Source organism: Heptranchias perlo, chromosome 8 (genome assembly GCF_035084215.1).
Source record: "Heptranchias perlo isolate sHepPer1 chromosome 8, sHepPer1.hap1, whole genome shotgun sequence".
In the NCBI taxonomy this organism is placed as follows: Eukaryota; Metazoa; Chordata; class Chondrichthyes; order Hexanchiformes; family Hexanchidae; genus Heptranchias; species Heptranchias perlo.
In genome coordinates this window covers 851435-869796 of record NC_090332.1, presented here as the reverse complement: position 1 = coordinate 869796, position 18362 = coordinate 851435, and the positions used below count along the sequence as shown (strand labels likewise).

Sequence of the window (18362 nt, the reverse complement as noted above, 5' to 3'; positions counted from 1 at the left end):
CTCAGCCACGCCCTCTGCCTCCACAAGAAGATCTCCTTTTTTGTCTCTAACAGCCCCTTCCTTTGACTACCCTTTTACTATTTATATATTTATATTTTTGGGTTCCCTTTTATGTTAGCCGTTAATCTATCCTCATACTCTCTCTTTGCCCCTCTTATTCCCTTTTTTAGATCCCCTCTGTACTTTCTGTATTCAGCCTGGTTCTCGACTGTATTATGAACCTTACATTTGTCATAAGCCTTTTTCTGTTTCATTTTAATCTCTACATTTTTTGTCATCCAGGGAGCTCTAACTTTGGATGTCCTTCCTTTCCCCCTCATGGGAATGTGTCTACTCTGTACCCGAACCAACTCCTGCTTGAAGGCCTCCCATTGTTCAATTACTGTTTTGCTGCCAATTTTTGATTCCAATCCACCTGGGCAAAAATCACTTTTTAACTCACTGAAATTAGCTCTCCTCCAGTTAAGCATTTTCACATTAGATTGCTCCTTGCCCTTTTCTATAACTATTCTAAACCTAATGATATTATGATCACTGTTCCCCAAATGCTCCCCCGACACATGCTCCACTTGCCCCACTTCATTCCCCAGAACTAGATCCAGCGCTGCTTCCTTCCTCGTTAGGCTGGAAACAGAATAATCAAGAAAGTTCTCTTGTATACATTTCAGGAATTCCTCCCCCTCTTTGCCCTTTACACTGTTACTATCCCAGTCTATATTGGGGTAATTGAAGTCCCCCATTATCACTACTTAATAGTTCTTGCATCTTTCTGTAATTTGCCTGAAAATTTGCTCCTCTATCTCTTGCCCACTATTTGATGCCCTATAGTATACACCCAGTAGTGTAATAGCTCCTCTATTGTTCCTTAATTCTAACCAAATCCATTCTGTCTTTAAGCCCTCAACTACATCATCCCTTTCCAGTGCTATAATAGTTTCTTTGATCAATACTGCCATCTCCTCCTTTCTTTCCTTCCCTATCTTTCCTGAATACCTTGTAACCAGGAATATTAAGTACCCAATCTTCCCTTTCTTTGAGAAGACAGGTAGGTGGGACTGAGTGATATGGTGAGAAGACAGGTAGGTGAGGTTGGGTAGGTGGGACTGAGGGATTTGGTGAGATGGTGAGTAGGTGGGGCTGATGGATATGGGGAGATGGTGGGTAGGTGGGACTGAGGGAGATGGGGAGATGGTGGGTAGGTGGGACTGAGGGAGATGGGGAGATGGTGGATAGGTGGGACTGAGGGAGATGGGGAGATGGTGGGTAGGTGGGACTGAGGGAGATGGGGAGATGGTGGGTAGGTGGGACTGAGGGAGATGGGGAGATGGTGGATAGGTGGGGCTGAGGGATATGGGGAGATGGTGGATAGGTGGGGCTGAGGGATATGGGGAGATGGTGAGTAGGTGGGGCTGATGGATATGGGGAGATGGTGGGTAGGTGGGACTGAGGGATATGGGGAGATGGTGGGTAGGTGGGGCTGATGGATATGGGGAGATGGTGGGTAGGTGGGACTGAGGGATATGGGGAGATGGTGGGTAGGTGGGACTGAGGGAGATGGGGAGATGGTGGGTAGGTCGGGCTGAGGGATATGGGGAGATGGTGGATAGGTGGGGCTGAGGGATATGGGGAGATGGTACCTAGGTGGGGCTGAGGGATATGGGGAGATGGTGAGTAGATGGAACTGAGGGATATGGGGAGATGGTGGGTAGGTGGGACTGAGGGAAATGGGAAGATGGCGTGTAAGTGGGGCTGATGGATATGGGGAGATGGTGGGTAGGTGGGACTGAGGGAGATGGGGAGATGGTGGGTAGGTGGGACTGAGGGAGATGGGGAGATGGTAAGAGAGTGGGTAAGTGGGACTGAGGGATATGCTGAGCAGCCGGTGTATTAAATGAGGCCATGATCTGCGGGTCACTGCATTCTACCCGTGTTGTTACCTGTCTTTCGTTTTCTTCCTCCAGTTCGAGTCTGCTTGCAATACTTCGCCTGGTCTCCAGGAAAGCCAGTCGCTGTGCCCGATCAGAGAGGTAGCTGATAAAAAGACTGGCTACGTTCATACAAGCCAGCAACAGCACTTTGGCGATGACCTGTAACAGCAACACAGAGCATTCTGATCAGAAAATGTGGAGGCCGTGGCAAGGGAGCTCACATTCAACAGCAAGCGCAACACTTGTTGGGTTTTAATTTATTTTTGTTAAGTTTAGTAAACAACCAAATAAATCGAGGCATGGCATTGCAGCTCATACCCTTCGAATGCACAGCCTGTGCCATGTGGGACCTTCAGGATGTTTCCCGTGTCCAGGACAACCACAGGTGCAGGAAGTGTTGTCAGCTGGAGGAGCTCGAGCTCCGGGTTTCAAGTACTTTTTAAATGAGTTGAGGGTTTCTGCCTCTACCACCCTTTCAGGCAGAGAGTTCCAGACCCCCACCACCCTCTGGGTGAAAAAACATTTTCTCCTCAGCTCCCCTCCAATCCTTCTACCAATCATTTTAAATCTATGCCCCCTGGTTATTGACCCCTCTGCTATGGATAATAGGTCCTTCCTATCCACTCTATCTAGGCCCCTCATAATTTTGTACACCTCAATCACATCACCCCTCATGCCTCCTCTGTTCCAAGGAAAATAACCCCAGCCTATCCAATCTGTCATCATAGCTAAAATTCTCCAGTCCTGGCAACATCTTCGGAAATCTCCTCTGTATCCTCTCTAGTGCAATTACATCCTTCCTGTAATGTGGTGACCAGAACTGTACGCAGTACTCAAGCTGTGGTCTAACCAATGTTTTACACAGTTATAGAATCATAGAAAAGTTACAGCACGGAAGGAGGCCATTCGACCCATCGAGTCTGCGTCGGCTCTATGCAGGACCAATCCAGCTAGTCCCACTGCCCCACCCTATCCCTGTATTCCTGCACATTTTTTGGTTTCAAGTACTTATCCAGTTCCCTTTTGAAGGCCATGATTGAATCTGCCTCCACCAACCCCTCAGGCAGTTCATTCCAGATCCTAACCACTCGCTGTGTAAAAAAGTTTTTCCTCATGTTACCTTTGGTTCTTTTGCCAATCACCTTAAATCTATGCCCTCTGGTTCTTGACATTTCCACCAATGGGAACAGTTTCTCTCTATCCACTCTGTCTAGACCCTTCATCATTTTGAATACCTCTATCAAAGCTCCTCTCAACCTTCTCTGTTCTAGCATAATGTCCCTGAGCTTATTTCTATGCCTCAGCTAATGAAGGAAAGTATCATGTATGCCTTCTTAACCACCTTATCTACCTGTCCTGCTACCTTCAGGGATCTGTGGACATGCACTACAAGGTCCCTCACTTCCTCTACACCTCTCAGTATCCTCCCATTTATTGTGTATTCCCTTGTCTTGTTTGCCCTCCTCAAATGCATTACCTCACATTTCTCCGGATTGAATTCCATTTGCCACTTTTCTGCCCACCTCACCAGTCCATTGATATCTTCCTGCAGTCTACAGCTTTCCTCCTCACTATCAACCACACGGCCAATTGTTGTGACATCCGCAAACTTCTTGATCAAGCCCCCCGACATTCAAGTCCAAATCATTAATATATTCCACAAAAAGCAAGGGACCTAGTACTGAGCCCTGCAGGGCCCCACTGGAAACAGCCTTCCAGTCGCAAAAACACCCGTCAACCAGTAACCTTTGCTTCCTGCCACTGAGCCAATTTTGGATCCAACTAGCCACTTTCCCTTGGATCCCATGGGCTTTTACTTTTTTGACCCGTCTGCCATGCTAAAAGCCTTGCTAAAATGCATGTTCACTACATCAAACGAGTTACCCACATCGACTCCCCCCCACCACCCCACCTTGTTACCTCCTCAAAAAATTCGAGGGTGAGTCAGACACGACCTTCCCTTAACAAATCCATGCTGACTGTCCTTGATCAATCCGTGTCTTTCTAAATGATGAATTATGCTGTCCCTCAGAATTGATTCCAATAATTTGCCCACCACCAAGGTTAGACTGACTGGCCTATAATTACTCAGTCTATCTTTTTCTCCCTTTTTAAACAACAGTACAACGTTAGCAGTCCTCCAATCCTCTGGCACCATACCTGTAGCCAGGAAGGATTGAAAAATAATAGTCAGAGCCTGTGCTATTTCCTCCCTTGCTTCTCTTAGCAGCCTGGGATACATTTCATCTGGCCCTGGTGATTTATCTACTTTCAAAGATGCTCAGCCCCTTAATACTTCCTCTCTCACTATGTTTATCCCATCCAATATTTCACACTCCTCCTCCTTAATTACAATCTCTGCATCGTCCTCCTCTTTTGTGAAGACAGACGCAAAGTATTCATTAAGAACCATACCCACATCTTCCGCCTCCACACATAGGTTCCCTTTTTGGTCTCTAATAGGCCCTACTCTTTCCTTAGTTATCCTCTTGCTCTTTATGTATTTATAAAACATCTTTGGGTTTTATCTTTCCTACCACCGATGTTAAGCTAATTGGTCGATAGTTCCCTGGACTTATTCTATCTCCCTTTTTAAAAATAGGAATAACATTAGCTGTCCACCAGTCCTCTGGCACTATTCCCTTTTCTCGTGAATTTTTATATATATATAAATACTGCCTCTGCTATCTCCTCTCTAACTTCTTTTAATATTCACGGATGCAATCCATCTGGACCAGGGGATTTATCCTCCCTAAGTTTGATTAGTTTATCAATTATCTCCCCCCTTTCTATCTCAAATGTTTTTGTGCCTTTTTTAATCTCTTCTTCTGATGTCCTGCCCACCTTGTGAGTCTCCCTGGTAAATACTGAGGCAAAATGACGATTCAATATTTCTGCCATTTCACTGTCATTACCTGTGAGATTATTTTGGGCATCCCTTAGTGACCCTATCCCTATCCTGATTTTTCTTTGTTATTTATGTGTCTGTAGAATTTCTTTTTATTTTCCTTGATAATTTAATCTCGTAGTTCCTCTTTGTTTTCCTAATTGTTTTTTTGACATCTTTCCTATCCTCTTCGTATTCCCTTTTGTCATCTTCTCCTTTATTGTCTATGTACTGAGTGTATGCCTTTTTCTTTAGTTTCAATTTTACCCTTATCTCTTTATTCATCCATGGTGTTTCATCATGAGCTAGTTTGTTCTTGCTTTTAGAGGAATTTATTTCTCCTGAACTCCATTGATCACCGTTTTAAATATTTCCCACTGCTCTTCTATCTCTTTTGTCTATCAAAAACTTTTTCCAGTTTATCTTCCCGAGTTCCATTTTCAGCCCCTTAAAATTAGCCTTTTCCCAATCTATTACTTGGGTCTTTGTCTTACTAATGTCTTTCTCAATCATTACTTCAAACCTTACTGCATTATGATCGCTATTGTCTGATATCAGATGCCGAGAGCTCAATACTGCAGAAAACCTAGAGGATTATAGAAAGTGCAGGGTGAAATTAAAAAGGAAATTAGGAAAGCAAAGAGACGGCATGAAAAAATATTGGCAAGTAAAATTAAGGAAAACCCAAACATGTTTTATAAATACATAAAGGGCGGCAGGCTTCCTTCCTTTAGGGAAGGAAGCCTGCCGCCCTTACCCGGTCTGGCCTATATGTGACTCCAGACCCACAGCAATGTGGTTGATTCTTAATTGCCCTCTGAAATGGCCTAGCAAGCCACTCAGTTGTAAAATCTCGCTACGAAAAGTCATAATAAGAATAAAACCGGACGGACCACCCGGCATCGGACCACTAGGCACCGGACACGACAACGGCAAAACACCAAGCCCAGTCGACCCTGCAAGGTCCTCCTTACTAACATCTGGGGACTTGTGCCAAAATTGGGAGAGCTGTCCCACAGACTAGTCAAGCAACAGCCTGACATAGCCATACTCACAGAATCATATCTTTCAGCCAACGTCCCAGACTCTTCCATCACCATCCCTGGGTATGTCCTGTCCCACCGGCAGGACAGACCCACCAGAGGTGGCGGTACAGTGATATACAGTCAGGAGGGAGTGGCCCTGGGAGTCCTCAACATTGACTCTGGACCCCATGAAATCTCATGGCATCAGGTCAAACATGGGCAAGGAAACCTCCTGCTGATTACCACCTACCGTCCTCCCTCAGCTGATGAATCAGTCCTCCTCCATGTTGAGCACCACTTGGAGGAAGCACTGAGGGTAGCAAGGGCACAGAATGTACTCTGGGTGGGGGACTTCAATGTCCATCACCAAGAGTGGCTCGGTAGCACCACTACTGACCGAGCTGGCCGAGTCCTGAAGGACATAGCTGCTAGACTGAGCCTGCGGCAGGTGGTGAGCGAACCAACACGAGGAAAAACCTACTTGACCTCGTCCTCACCAATCTACCTGTCGCAAATGCATCTGTCCATGACAGTATTGGTAGGAGTGACCGCCGCATAGTCCTCATGGAGATGAAATCCCGTCTTCGCACTGAGGACACCATCCAACGTGTTGTGTGGCACTACCACCGCGCTAAATGGGATAGATTCAGAACAGATCTAGCAGCTCAAAACTGGGCATCCATGAGGCGCTGTGGGCCATCAGCAGCAGCAGAATTGTATTCCAGCACAATCTGTAACCTCATGGCCCGGCATATTCCTCACTCTACCATTACCAACAAGCCAGGGGATCAACCCTGGTTCAATGAGGAGTGTAGAAGAGCATGCCAGGAGCAGCACCAGGCGTACCTAAAAATGAGGTGCCAACCTGGTGAAGCTACAACTCAGGACTACATGCATGCTAAACAGCGGAAGCAACATGCTATAGACAGAGCTAAGCGATTCCACACCCAACGGATCAGATCAAAGCTCTGCAGTCCTGCCACATCCAGTCGTGAATGGTGGTGGACAATTAAACAACTAACAGGAGGAGGAGGCTCTGCAAACATCCCCATTCTCAATGATGGCGGAGTCCAGCACGTGAGTGCAAAAGACAAGGCTGAAGCGTTTGCAACCATCTTCAGCCAGAAGTGCCGAGTGGATAATCCATCTCAGCCTCCTCCCGATATCCCCACCATCACGGAAGCCAGTCTTCGGCCAATTCGATTCACTCCACGTGATATCAAGAAATGGCTGAGTGCACTGGATACAGCAAAGGCTATGGGCCCCGACAACATCCCAGCTGTAGTGCTGAAGACTTGTGCTCCAGAACTAGCTGCGCCTCTAGCCAAGCTGTTCCAGTACAGCTACAACACTGGCATCCACCCGACAATGTGGAAAATTGCCCAGGTATGTCCTGTCCACAAAAAGCAGGACAAATCCAATCCGGCCAATTACCGCCCCATCAGTCTACTCTCAATCATCAGCAAAGTGATGGAAGGTGTCGTCGACAGTGCTATCAAGCGGCACTTACTCACCAATAACTTATGTTCTTATGTTCTAATAACCTGCTCACCGATGCTCAGTTTGGGTTCCGCCAGGACCACTCGGCTCCAGACCTCATTACAGCCTTGGTCCAAACATGGACAAAAGAGCTGAATTCCAGAGGTGAGGTGAGAGTGACTGCCCTTGACATCAAGGCAGCATTTGACCGAGTATGGCACCAAGGAGCCCTAGTAAAATTGAAGTCAATGGGAATCAGGGGGAAAACTCTCCAGTGGCTGGAGTCATACCTAGCACAAAGGAAGATGGTAGTGGTTGTTGGAGGCCAATCATCTCAGCCCCAGGGCATTGCTGCAGGAGCTCCTCAGGGCAGTGTCCTAGGCCCAACCATCTTCAGCTGCTTCATCAATGACCTTCCCTCCATCATAAGGTCAGAAATGGGGATGTTTGCTGATGACTGCACAGTGTTCAGTTCCATTCGCAACCCCTCAGATAATGAAGCAGTCCGAGCCTGCATGCAGCAAGACCTGGACAACATCCAGGCTTGGGCTCATAAGTGGCAAGTAACATTCGCGCCAGATAAGTGCCAGGCAATGACCATCTCCAACAAGAGAGAGTCTAACCACCTCCCCTTGACATTCAACGGCATTACCATCGCCGAATCCCCCACCATCAACATCCTGGGGGTCACCATTGACCAGAAACTTAACTGGACCAGCCATATAAATACTGTGGCTACGAGAGCAGGTCAGAGGCTGGGTATTCTGCGGCGAGTGACTCACCTCCTGACTCCCCAAAGCCTTTCCACCATCTGCAAGGCACAAGTCAGGAGTGTGATGGAATACTCTCCACTTGCCTGGATGAGTGCAGCTCCAACAACACTCAAGAAGCTCGACACCATCCAAGATAAAGCAGCCCGCTTGATTGGCACCCCATCCACCACCTGAAACATTCACTCCCTTCACCACCGGCGCACTGTGGCTGCAGTGTGCACCATCCACAGGATGCACTGCAGCAACTCGCCAAGGCTTCTTCGACAGCACCTCCCAAACCCGCGACCTCTACCACCTAGAAGGACAAGGGCAGCAGGCGCATGGGAACAACACCACCTGCACGTTCCCCTCCAAGTCACACACCATCCCGACTTGGAAATATATCGCCGTTCCTTCATTGTCGCTGGGTCAAAATCCTGGAACTCCCTTCCTAACAGCACTGTGGGAGAACCGTCACCACACGGACTGCAGCGGTTCAAGAAGGCGGCTCACCACCACCTTCTCGAGGGCAATTAGGGATGGGCAATAAATGCCGGCCTTGCCAGCGACGCCCACATCCCGTGAACGAATTAAAAAAAAGAGGATAACTAAGGAAAGAGTAGGGCCTATTAGAGACCAAAAAGGTAACCTGTGTGTGGAGGTGGAAGATGTTGGCATGGTTCTTAATGAATGCTTTGCGTCTGTCCTCATAAAAGATAGGGACCATGCAGACATTGTAGTTAAGGAGGAGGAGTGTGAAATATTGGATGGGATAAACATAGTGAGGGAGGAAATATTCAGGGGATTAACGTCTTTGAAAGTAGATAAATTGCCAGGCCCGGATGAAATGTATCCCAGGCTGTTAAGAGAAGCAAGGGAGGAAATAGCGGAGGTTCTGACCATCATTTTCCAATCCTCTCTGGCTACAGGTGTAGTGCTGGAGGACTGGAGGACTGCTAACGTTGTACCGTTATTTAAAAAGGGAGAAAGGGATAGACCGAGTAATTACAGGCCAGTGAGTCTAACCTCGGTGGCGGGCAAATTATTGGGAACAATTCTGAGGGACGGTATTGTCATTTGGAAAGGCACGGATTAATCAATGATAGTCAGCATGGATTTGTTAAGGGAAGGTCGTATCTGACTAACTTGATTGAATTTTTTGAGGAGGTAATGAGGGTTGCGTTTGATGAAGTCTACATGGATTTCAGCAAGGCTTTTGACAAGGTCTCTGTGTTGTAATACATTGAGTTACAGCAATTGACTCTACTGCTCAGAAACAGGCCATTCGGCCCCACGGGTCTATGCTGGTGTTTATGCTGCACACGTGCCTCCTCCCGCCTATCAGCATAACCTTCTATTCCTTTCTCCCTGATGTGTTTATCTCGCTTCCCCTTAAATATATCTATGTTAGTTGCCTCAACTACTCCTTGTGGTAGCAAGTTCCACATTCTCACCACTCACTGGGTAAAGAAGTTTCTCCTGAATTCCCTATTGTATTTATTAGTGACTATCTTATATTTATGGCCCATGGTTCTGGTCTCCCCACAAGTGGAAACATTTTCTCTATGTCTACCCTATCAAACCCTTTCATAATCTTAAAGACCTCTATCAGGTCACCCCTCAGCCTTCTCTTTTCTATGTGCTGTTCGGTTTGTACAAGCTCCCTCCTCTCCGGAAGGTGCAGGCTATTCCAGGGCACGGATCCACATGTGCTCTCTGGAAACAGGAGTAGAAACCCTGGCTCAGTCCCCCCTCCCCCTCTCTAACCTGGAGCAATGAGGCCAAATGTATCTGCCATCCCACAGCCCGCCTCCCCCGCCCCCCACTTCTCCCTGCTTCCCACCACGGCCCTCCACAGCCCCCCCGTGGCCCGCCACTGCCAAGACCATCTGAATGAGCCCAATCTGTGGGTGGAACCCGGACTCTTGCTACTCCGTGTTCTCAGTACCACCCTGGGAGATAGACCTACCTAGAAATATATAGGCGTTACAACACGGAAACAGGCCATTCGGCCCAACCAGTCCATGTCGCCCTTTAGCCACCACACAAGCAAATACTTCCAATCACATTTATTCACCCTGTTCCCATATCCCTTCATCCCCCTCTCCAGTTTAATCCTGAACGTTGACAGTTTCTGCCTCATCCACTAACCCTGGGAGTGAATCCCACGGCCTCACAACTCTCTCTGTGAAGAAGTTTCTCCTGCCCTCTGTTCTAAATCTCTTACATTTAATCTTGTTTCTATAGACCCTCGTTCTATATCCTCAACTACTGGGAACAGTCTGCTTCTATCTACCCTGTCCCATGCTTTCCAAATTTTAAACACTTTGATCGTATCGCCCTGTAATCTGCGTTGTTCTAACAAAAAAAAAATCTCATTTTCAAGTCTTTCTTCATATCAGTGAACATCCTGGTGAACCTCAGCTGTGCCCTCTCGAAAGCCTTAATATCCTTCCTATAGTGCAAAGCCCAATACTGCACACAGTACTCTCACTGAGGTTTTACATAGGCTCATCATTGCCTCTTGGCTTTTATATTCTATTGTTCTTGGTACATATGGATAGTTTGGACTTGGATATAGGGAATACAATCTTGGAATTTGCCGATGGTACATAACGGAGGGCTGACTAACATTGATTCTTCAGGAAGTCATACATAGCTCATGGAGCGGGCAGACAGGGGGCAGATACAATTTAATGTGGAGAGGTGTGAGGCAATGCATTTTGGGAGGAAAAACAAGGAATGAGAGTATGCACTCAATAGAACTATGGGCTGAGATGCTCTCTGACTTTTTCAAAAAGATTAGATAATGTCGACCACGACAAGCTAGTTCACCTTGACCAGAACAGTAGAATCAGAGGACACGGCCTGCACTTGAAGGGGGGGTAAATTCAAAACTAATCTGTGGAAACAATATTTCAATGAGCGAGTGGTCAATCCATGGAACAGGCTCCCTGGGGGACGGTGGAAACAGTTAGTATTGATTCATTCACAAACAAATTAGATAGATTTCTTTCAGAAAATACATTTTGGGATACAGTATATGAGTAATTTGAGACATGACGTGTGGTGAGTGTAACAGGCTTGGGAGGAACAGGTGACTTTGGACTATGGTTCCCAAAGCTCTCCCCCACTGGGGGTTTTCTTCACCTCATATCTGGGTCTGTTGTAGACTCATTGATAGAGATTGATTGCTATGATTAGTCAACAACTCCATTATGATTGTATCATGTGACGACCAGGATGGTAGAAGATGAACTAGGTCGACTGTGGTCTTTATTCATCTGGTAATTCCTATGTTCCTACGTCTTCAGAATTTTTACACTTTTAATTGTTTCTCTCCCTTTAGATTTCACACAATATTCCACTCCCATCACTTGTGTGTTTCCTGCATGCAGGCAATTCTGTACCTGAAGCTATGTAAATAAGATAACCTCAGAAAATTGATTACAAACGCCTCAATTCTACTTAACTCTGTCTAAAACCCACCAACAGCCATTCAGGCCGAAACTACACCAATTACAGAAATGTAGGCTAGATTTTTTTTATTCATTCTTGGGATGTGGGCGTCGCTGGCGAGGCCGACATTTATTGCCCATCCCTAATTGCCCTTGAGAAGGTGGTGATGAGCCGCCTTCTTGAACCGCTGCAGTCCGTGTGGTGAAGGTTCTCCCACAGTGCTGTTAGGGAGTTCCAGGATTTTGACCCAGCGACGATGAAGGAACGACGATATATTTCCAAGTCGGGATGGTGTGTCTTGGAGGGGAACGTGCAGGTGGTGTTGTTCCCATGTGCCTGCTGTTCTTGTCCTTCTGGGTGGTGGAGGTCGCGGGTTTGGGAGGTGCTGTCGAAGAAGCCTTGGCGAGTTGCTGCAGTGCATCCTCTGGATGGTACACACTGCAGCCACAGTGCACCGGTGGTGAAGGGAGTGAATGTTACTGGTGGTGGATAGGGTGCCAATCAAGCAGGCTGCTTTGTCCTAAGCTCGCTCAAGAAGGATGGTCACTTGGTGCCAGAGGACGAGCAGCACTAGTGAAATGTACTTCAGCAGGGAGTCTGCCAAACCCGCGACCTCTACCACCTAGAAGGACAAGGGCAGCAGGTACATGGGAACAACACCACCTGCACGTTCCCCTCCAAGTCACACACCATCCCAACTTGGAAATATATCGCCGTTCCTTCATCATCGCTGGGTCAAAATCCTGGAACTCCCTTCCTAACAGCACTGTGGGAGAACCTTCACCACACGGACTGCAGCGGTTCAAGATGGTGACTCATCACCACCTTCTCAAGGGCGATTAGGGATGGGCAATAAATGCCGGCCTTGCCAGCGACGCCCACATCCCATGAACGAATAAAAAAAATGCAGGGAGTCAACACCTTCTGGGGAGAGGGGAAAATTGGTCGGAAAAGAAGAGCTGAAGAAAAACCTTTCAACAGAATCCCCAGACCTCCCTGCTGCTGGATATTTTAATACCAGTGAAGCTCGTGTTTAGTTGGTAGAAATATGTATTTTAGCTGTTGGTTGCAACAGGTCAAAAGGTGTCACCTGGGTGACTGGTGTCACAGCACCACCAGTGGTAGGAGGACTGAACAGCAGGCATTAGTGTTAGCTATTGAAAATAATAGAAACTAGCATTACAGTTAGACTGGCCTTACCTCTAGGCATTACCAAAAGCCTTACTAAATCATAACTGCAAGAAATAGGCCCAACAAATTGGAAGCCTCAGGAATGTTATGTTGATTATTGAAAAATAAGAGTCTGTTAGTTATGTTCTGCCCTCAGGCAGGTCCAACTCAAGACTCCCACACGAGATTCTTGAGCTAAGGGAAGAGTAGTTGAGGTGGTTTCCCATAGCCTTCCTCACAGTTTTATCTTCAGAGTACCTTCTGGATGGGCTACAACCAAGCCTAAAGAGCCTCACCTACCCTTTACGATGGGCGATGGCCGTCTGCACCCATCAGACACAAAGACCCCTGTCCGCTCGCCGGGATTGTCTAGAGTGGGGCTTGAACCCTTCACCTTCTGACTCAGAGGCAGAAATGCTAGGGCTAAGCCAAAGGCTCACTCAATGGAAGCAGCCATTGTGGCCAAGACAGTCACAATATTGAAGACTGAATTAGGTAAACACATTAAGAATACAAGAAAGCGCTGGGAAATGGGAATAGATCAGACAACCCACGTGGGAGAGCTAGCACAGGCACCATGCTCTCTTTCAGTTCCAATATTTCAATGTTTCTATAACTAAATAATTCTTTAATGTAATTTGCCTCATAGCTTAACCAAAGTGTGTCTAAGTTCCAACCCAGGTTACGTTGCTGATTGAAACACCTCTGTAATTAAGTTTTGTTATGTTAGTCCAAGGTGATCTGGAGTTAGGGTTGATTGAAAAAGAGGTAAAAATTGAAAAGTACCTGGTTTCGTTGGAATATGCCCTTGGAATACCGGATTCCTTCTATCACCAAATGAGCTATTGAGGAGAGGGAACCAGCAAGGATACACCAGAGCAGTGGGAAAGGGAGCAGGGTGTAAGTGCCGAACACAATGAATAGAATGTACCAGGTCTCATTGCTCTCCAAACCCAGGCCCAAGCCCAGGAGAACCTGCACAGTCTGGTAGAACCAGGTGGCAAGTCCGATATATTGCAGGTAGTTGTGGGATACGGCATCCTTGCCGGCTTGGACCAGAAGACACAGCATGAAGGAGAACAGGATGATGAGTCCAGTCAACCCACTCTTCACAGGGTCAATCAGCTGGGGCGAAGCACAAAAATACACCATTACAATGTTAAACTTGGTGAGGCAGTCTATGATGTTCATCATAATGAGAGAGATCCGTCTCTGGCGAGAAAAGTAGCGTTGGTATAGCTTTTCCAATTCCTTGGACTTGAAGGCATGGTCTGTGGTGGGCACGAGCACTCCCCGGCAGGTGTAGCCTGTGGAGACGAAAAAATCCGAGATGGTCTCACCGGGGACTGCCGGGGTCTGCAGGGTCGGCTCGACAGATCCCTTCCTGCCGGAGACGTTGTACAGGATCTGCATGTTGATGTCGTGGATGTATTCATTTTTGATGATGAACTTGTGACTTGGGAGCCCGTCAGTGTCGGCCAGCCGCTGCTTCTGCTCATCGATGTTTTTGACGATATTTTCCAACTGAAATTCGGGAGCATGAGAACTTGTGGATTGAATGTTGAGAACTGGGCGAACGAGGGGGAGGAATTCAGAAGACTCGGGTAAGGTTTCCATACTTCAGGCTGTCACCGTACTGCCGGTAAATGGCTTCAATCCACTGTCCCAATGATGGTCTTAAAAACAACCGCTTTCTCAATCTTCACATCCCCAGTGAGCGTTGGACGGATCTGGATATTTCCCATCCTGAAACAACATCGTTCTTCAGGGACTCGACTTCCCCCAACTCCCTTCAACCTAAAGGATCAAAACAATGCTCGAAATTAACTGTCAGCTTCAAACCAAATGATTTATTTAGACTGAATTACATTTTTAAAAATAAAGTTCAGGTATTTAAATAGGAACCAAAGGCGCCTGCCTACTTTCTGGTGAGTGTCAGCCGTCACCTCCCTCCTTGGACGGGCTGGTTGGGTTTTGTGGAGAGCTGTCACTGTGCCGGGTGCTGAAGAGTGGCCGCCCCTTTCCCCAAGGTGTTAACTCGGCTCGATTCCTGCCCACTGGCACTGCGCCACTGGCACTGCTCCACTGCCCACTGGCACTGCGCCACTGCCCACTGGCACTGCGCCACTGGCCACTCCTAACGTGCGACACTCCCCCGCCGTTATCCAGGCACAATGCGATTGGTCAAGACCACACCTCATACGCTAAGTCCCATTGTTGGCGTCAGCCACTCCTCTTGGTGACATTCAAATCCCATTGTTCATGTCCTGACATCGCCAAATCCCATTGGTCATCTTAGATCGAGGTAGGCTCAATCCCATTGGTCATTGAAGATCGAGGTAGGCTCAATCCCATTGGTCACTGAAGATCGAGGTAGGCTCAATCCCATTGGTCACTGAAGATCGAGGTAGGCTCAATCCCAATGGTCATCTTAGATGGAGGTAGGCTCAATCCCATTGGGCAGCTAGATTTTGAGCTCATCTGGTTTAAGGTCAGCCCCTTGGATAGGTTGATGAGGGATTCGGCAACAGGGAAGGAAGCAATGAGACCAAGATCCCCGCTGGTCAACTCAGGCACTCTCAAATCTTGAATCTGACCAACTACTCCCTGTACTGAAAGCTCCAATCTTACAGCACAGATCCTGCATGGACAACTAAAGCCATCTGGTCACAATAGGGCAATGCATCTGATTGGGACAAGCATAAGAGTATTGGTCAGTATTAAGTTTCTTCAGGTGATTTCCAAACTTGCACCAAGTCCCGTTCTCCCATCACCCCCTGTGCTCGCTGACCTACATTGGCTCCTGGTCCAGGAACACCTCGATTTTAAAATTCTCATCCTTGTTTTCAAATCCCTCCGTGGCCTCGCCCCTCCCTATCTCTGTAACCTCCTCCAGCCCTACAACCCTCCGAGATCTCTGCGCTCCTCCAATTCTGGCTTCTTGCGCAACCCAGATTTTAATCGCTCCACCATTGGCGGCCATGCCTTCAGTTGCCTAGGCCCTAAGTTCTGGAACTCCCTCCCTAAACTTCTCCGCCTCACTGACCAAGCTTTTGGTCACCTGTCCTAACATCTCCTTATTGGCTCAGTGTCAAATTTTGTTTAATAATGCTTCTGTGAAGCACATTGACACATTTTACAACATTAAAGGTGCTATATAAATGCAAATCACTGTTGAGTGTGATGGATAACTTTTTGGCAGAAAGGGCTATTAAGAGTATGAGATAGAAGGAGTATGAAGAGTGGAACCTTCGATGCAGGCTCAATGGTTGGAAAATCGTGCTGAATTTCTCCTGAATTTCCAAACTCACTCATAGTGGGCCAGGTTCCCCGCCTGGAGCACGGAAGCAAAAAGCTACCTCCAGAGCGTACAATATATAAAACAACTTCCAAAAACTGGAGCATGCTGTCTCCATCGAGCACATCATGAGGTCAGGCTGAATGAAGGCAGCCCTTCAGTCCATTGGGTCTCATCCTTCCAGAATACCAACCCTTCCATGTTCATGCTACAGCATTTGGCCTTCTCTTCTACAAGTCCGGTCTGTTCACGGAGCACTTTGTCTCCACTACAATTACATGACTTTTGATTTCTATTTAAGGTTGGGTTGAAAGACTTCAGACAGACCTGGAGGGTTACAGGTTCCATCTATGGTCTGTGCTAACCTCAGCCCGGATGCAGACACTACAATTGGCCTCAACTGTCCCAGCGATTAGGGACGTTGAGTTGGAATGATCTGGAACGCGCTGCCTGAAAGGGCGGTGGAAGCAGATTCAATGGTAACTTTCAAAAGGGAATTGGATAAATACTTGAAGGGGAAAAATTTGCAGGGCTATGGGGAAAGAACAGGGGAAATGGGACTAATTGGAAAGCTCTTTCAAAGAGCAGGCACAGGTATGATGGGCCGAATGGCAGCCAACTGTGCTGTATCATTCTAAGATGCCCCCCATGGTAAATAGCTACCAACACTCCATCTCAGCTCATACAGAAAAACAGCACTTTGGCGACATCTGTGGAACCCAATCCTGGCATACAAGTCACTGCCTTCAGCAGGGCAGGGCAGGGCGGGTGGGTGGGTGGTTGAGGGTGGGGGGGCAACAGTTGTGCTGAGTATCGTAATCCCCCAATATTCACTTGAAGCAGATGGCATGGGAAGGAAAGTTGAGATCCAGCTGCAAGGTTTATTCTACATCTCTGCAAGGGAGCTCAGCCAGGTCGTTCACAAGGTGCTCGGCTATGACCAAGTTACAGTCAGCCTAGAAATATCCCAAACAGTTCAGGGTTTATTTATTTTTGGTGAAATTTTGTGCTGGAGCACCAGGGATTTTTCACATCTGTCACCCAATAACAACATCAAGTACTCCCCGGCCAGGTACACACAGGCTAGACACAATGGCTACAGGTCCAACATTAACACACTAGATCTCGGACATAGAACGGTACCAGGGAACCCAAAAATAAGTCAAGGGAAGGAACTTAGTAGATTTAATACAAGTTTGGAAAATAGTAATGGAGAAAATAATGGGACTTAAAATAGATAAATCTCCAGGACCTGATAGTTTCCATCCCAGAGTATTAAAAGAAACAGGTGAGGAAATTGCAGATGCATTAGTCATTATTTTCCAAAGATTCAGGAATTGTGTCTTGGGATTGGAGAATTGCAAATGTCACGCCATTATTTAAGAACCGAGGGAGAGAGAAACCAGGTAACTATAGGCCTGTCAGTTTAAGATTGATCGTGGGGAAGTGACTGGAATGTATCAGAGACAGAGTGACCGAGTACTTGGACAGGTATCAGCTAATCAGAGAGAGTCAGTATGGATTTGTGAAGGGCAGGTCATGTCTGAGTAAGTTAGTTAAATTTTTTGAGGAAATCACTAACCTGGTGGATGGGGAGTGTCTATGGACATTGTCAATATGGACTTCCAAAAGTCATTTGATAAGGTTCCGGAAAAGAGATTAATAGCAAAATTAAAAGCTCAAGGAATTGGGAGGAAACCGCGTGACATGGGTTGTTAAGGTGTCAGGCATGACTCAGAAGTTCCAGTCGCCTCTGACTCAGAAGGTCATGGGTTCAAGCTCCACTCCAGAGACTTGAGCACATAATCTTTGCTGACACTCAGTGCAGTACTGAGGGAGTGCTGTAGTGTTAGAGGTGCTGTTAAACCGAGGCCCCGTCTGCCCTCTCAGGTGGACGTAAAAGATCTGAAGGCACTATTCGAAGAAGAGCGGGGGAGTTCTCCCAGTACCCTTGCCAACATTTATCCTTCAAATCAACATCACTAAAACAGATCAAAGAAACATAGAAAATAGGAGCAAGAGTAGGCCATTCGGCCCTTCGGGCCTGCTCCGCCATTCAAAATGATCATGGCTGATCGTCTAACTCAGTACCCTGTTCCCGCTTTTTCCCCATATCCCTTGATCCCTTTAACATAAGAACATAAGAACATAAGAAATTGGAGCAGGAGTAGGCCAATCGGCCCCTCGAGCCTGCTCCGCCATTCAATAAGATCATGGCTGATCTGATCCCAACCACAAATCTAAAGAACACAAGAAGTAGGAGCAGGACCCGGCCACACAGCCCCTGGGCCCTCTCCGCCACCCACAGGGCATTGACCGATCCGAACTCAGCTTCATGTCCAATTTCCTGCCCGCTCCCCATAA

General features: G+C 47.2%; 1 protein-coding gene across 1 annotated transcript in view; it reads right to left on the bottom strand.

Moving 5' to 3' along the window:
- Nucleotides 1-14317, bottom strand: part of LOC137324286 (adenylate cyclase type 8-like) — a 149315-nt gene extending 134998 nt beyond the window's left edge. Inside the window, exons 1-2 of the mRNA XM_067988427.1 lie at nucleotides 13487-14317; nucleotides 1938-2087 (exon numbers count right to left, since the gene is read on the bottom strand). Coding sequence (XP_067844528.1) covers nucleotides 1938-2087; nucleotides 13487-14317 — 981 coding nt within the window. The remainder of the gene's footprint in view (nucleotides 1-1937; nucleotides 2088-13486) is intronic.
- Between the last annotated feature and the right edge of the window lie 4045 nt (nucleotides 14318-18362).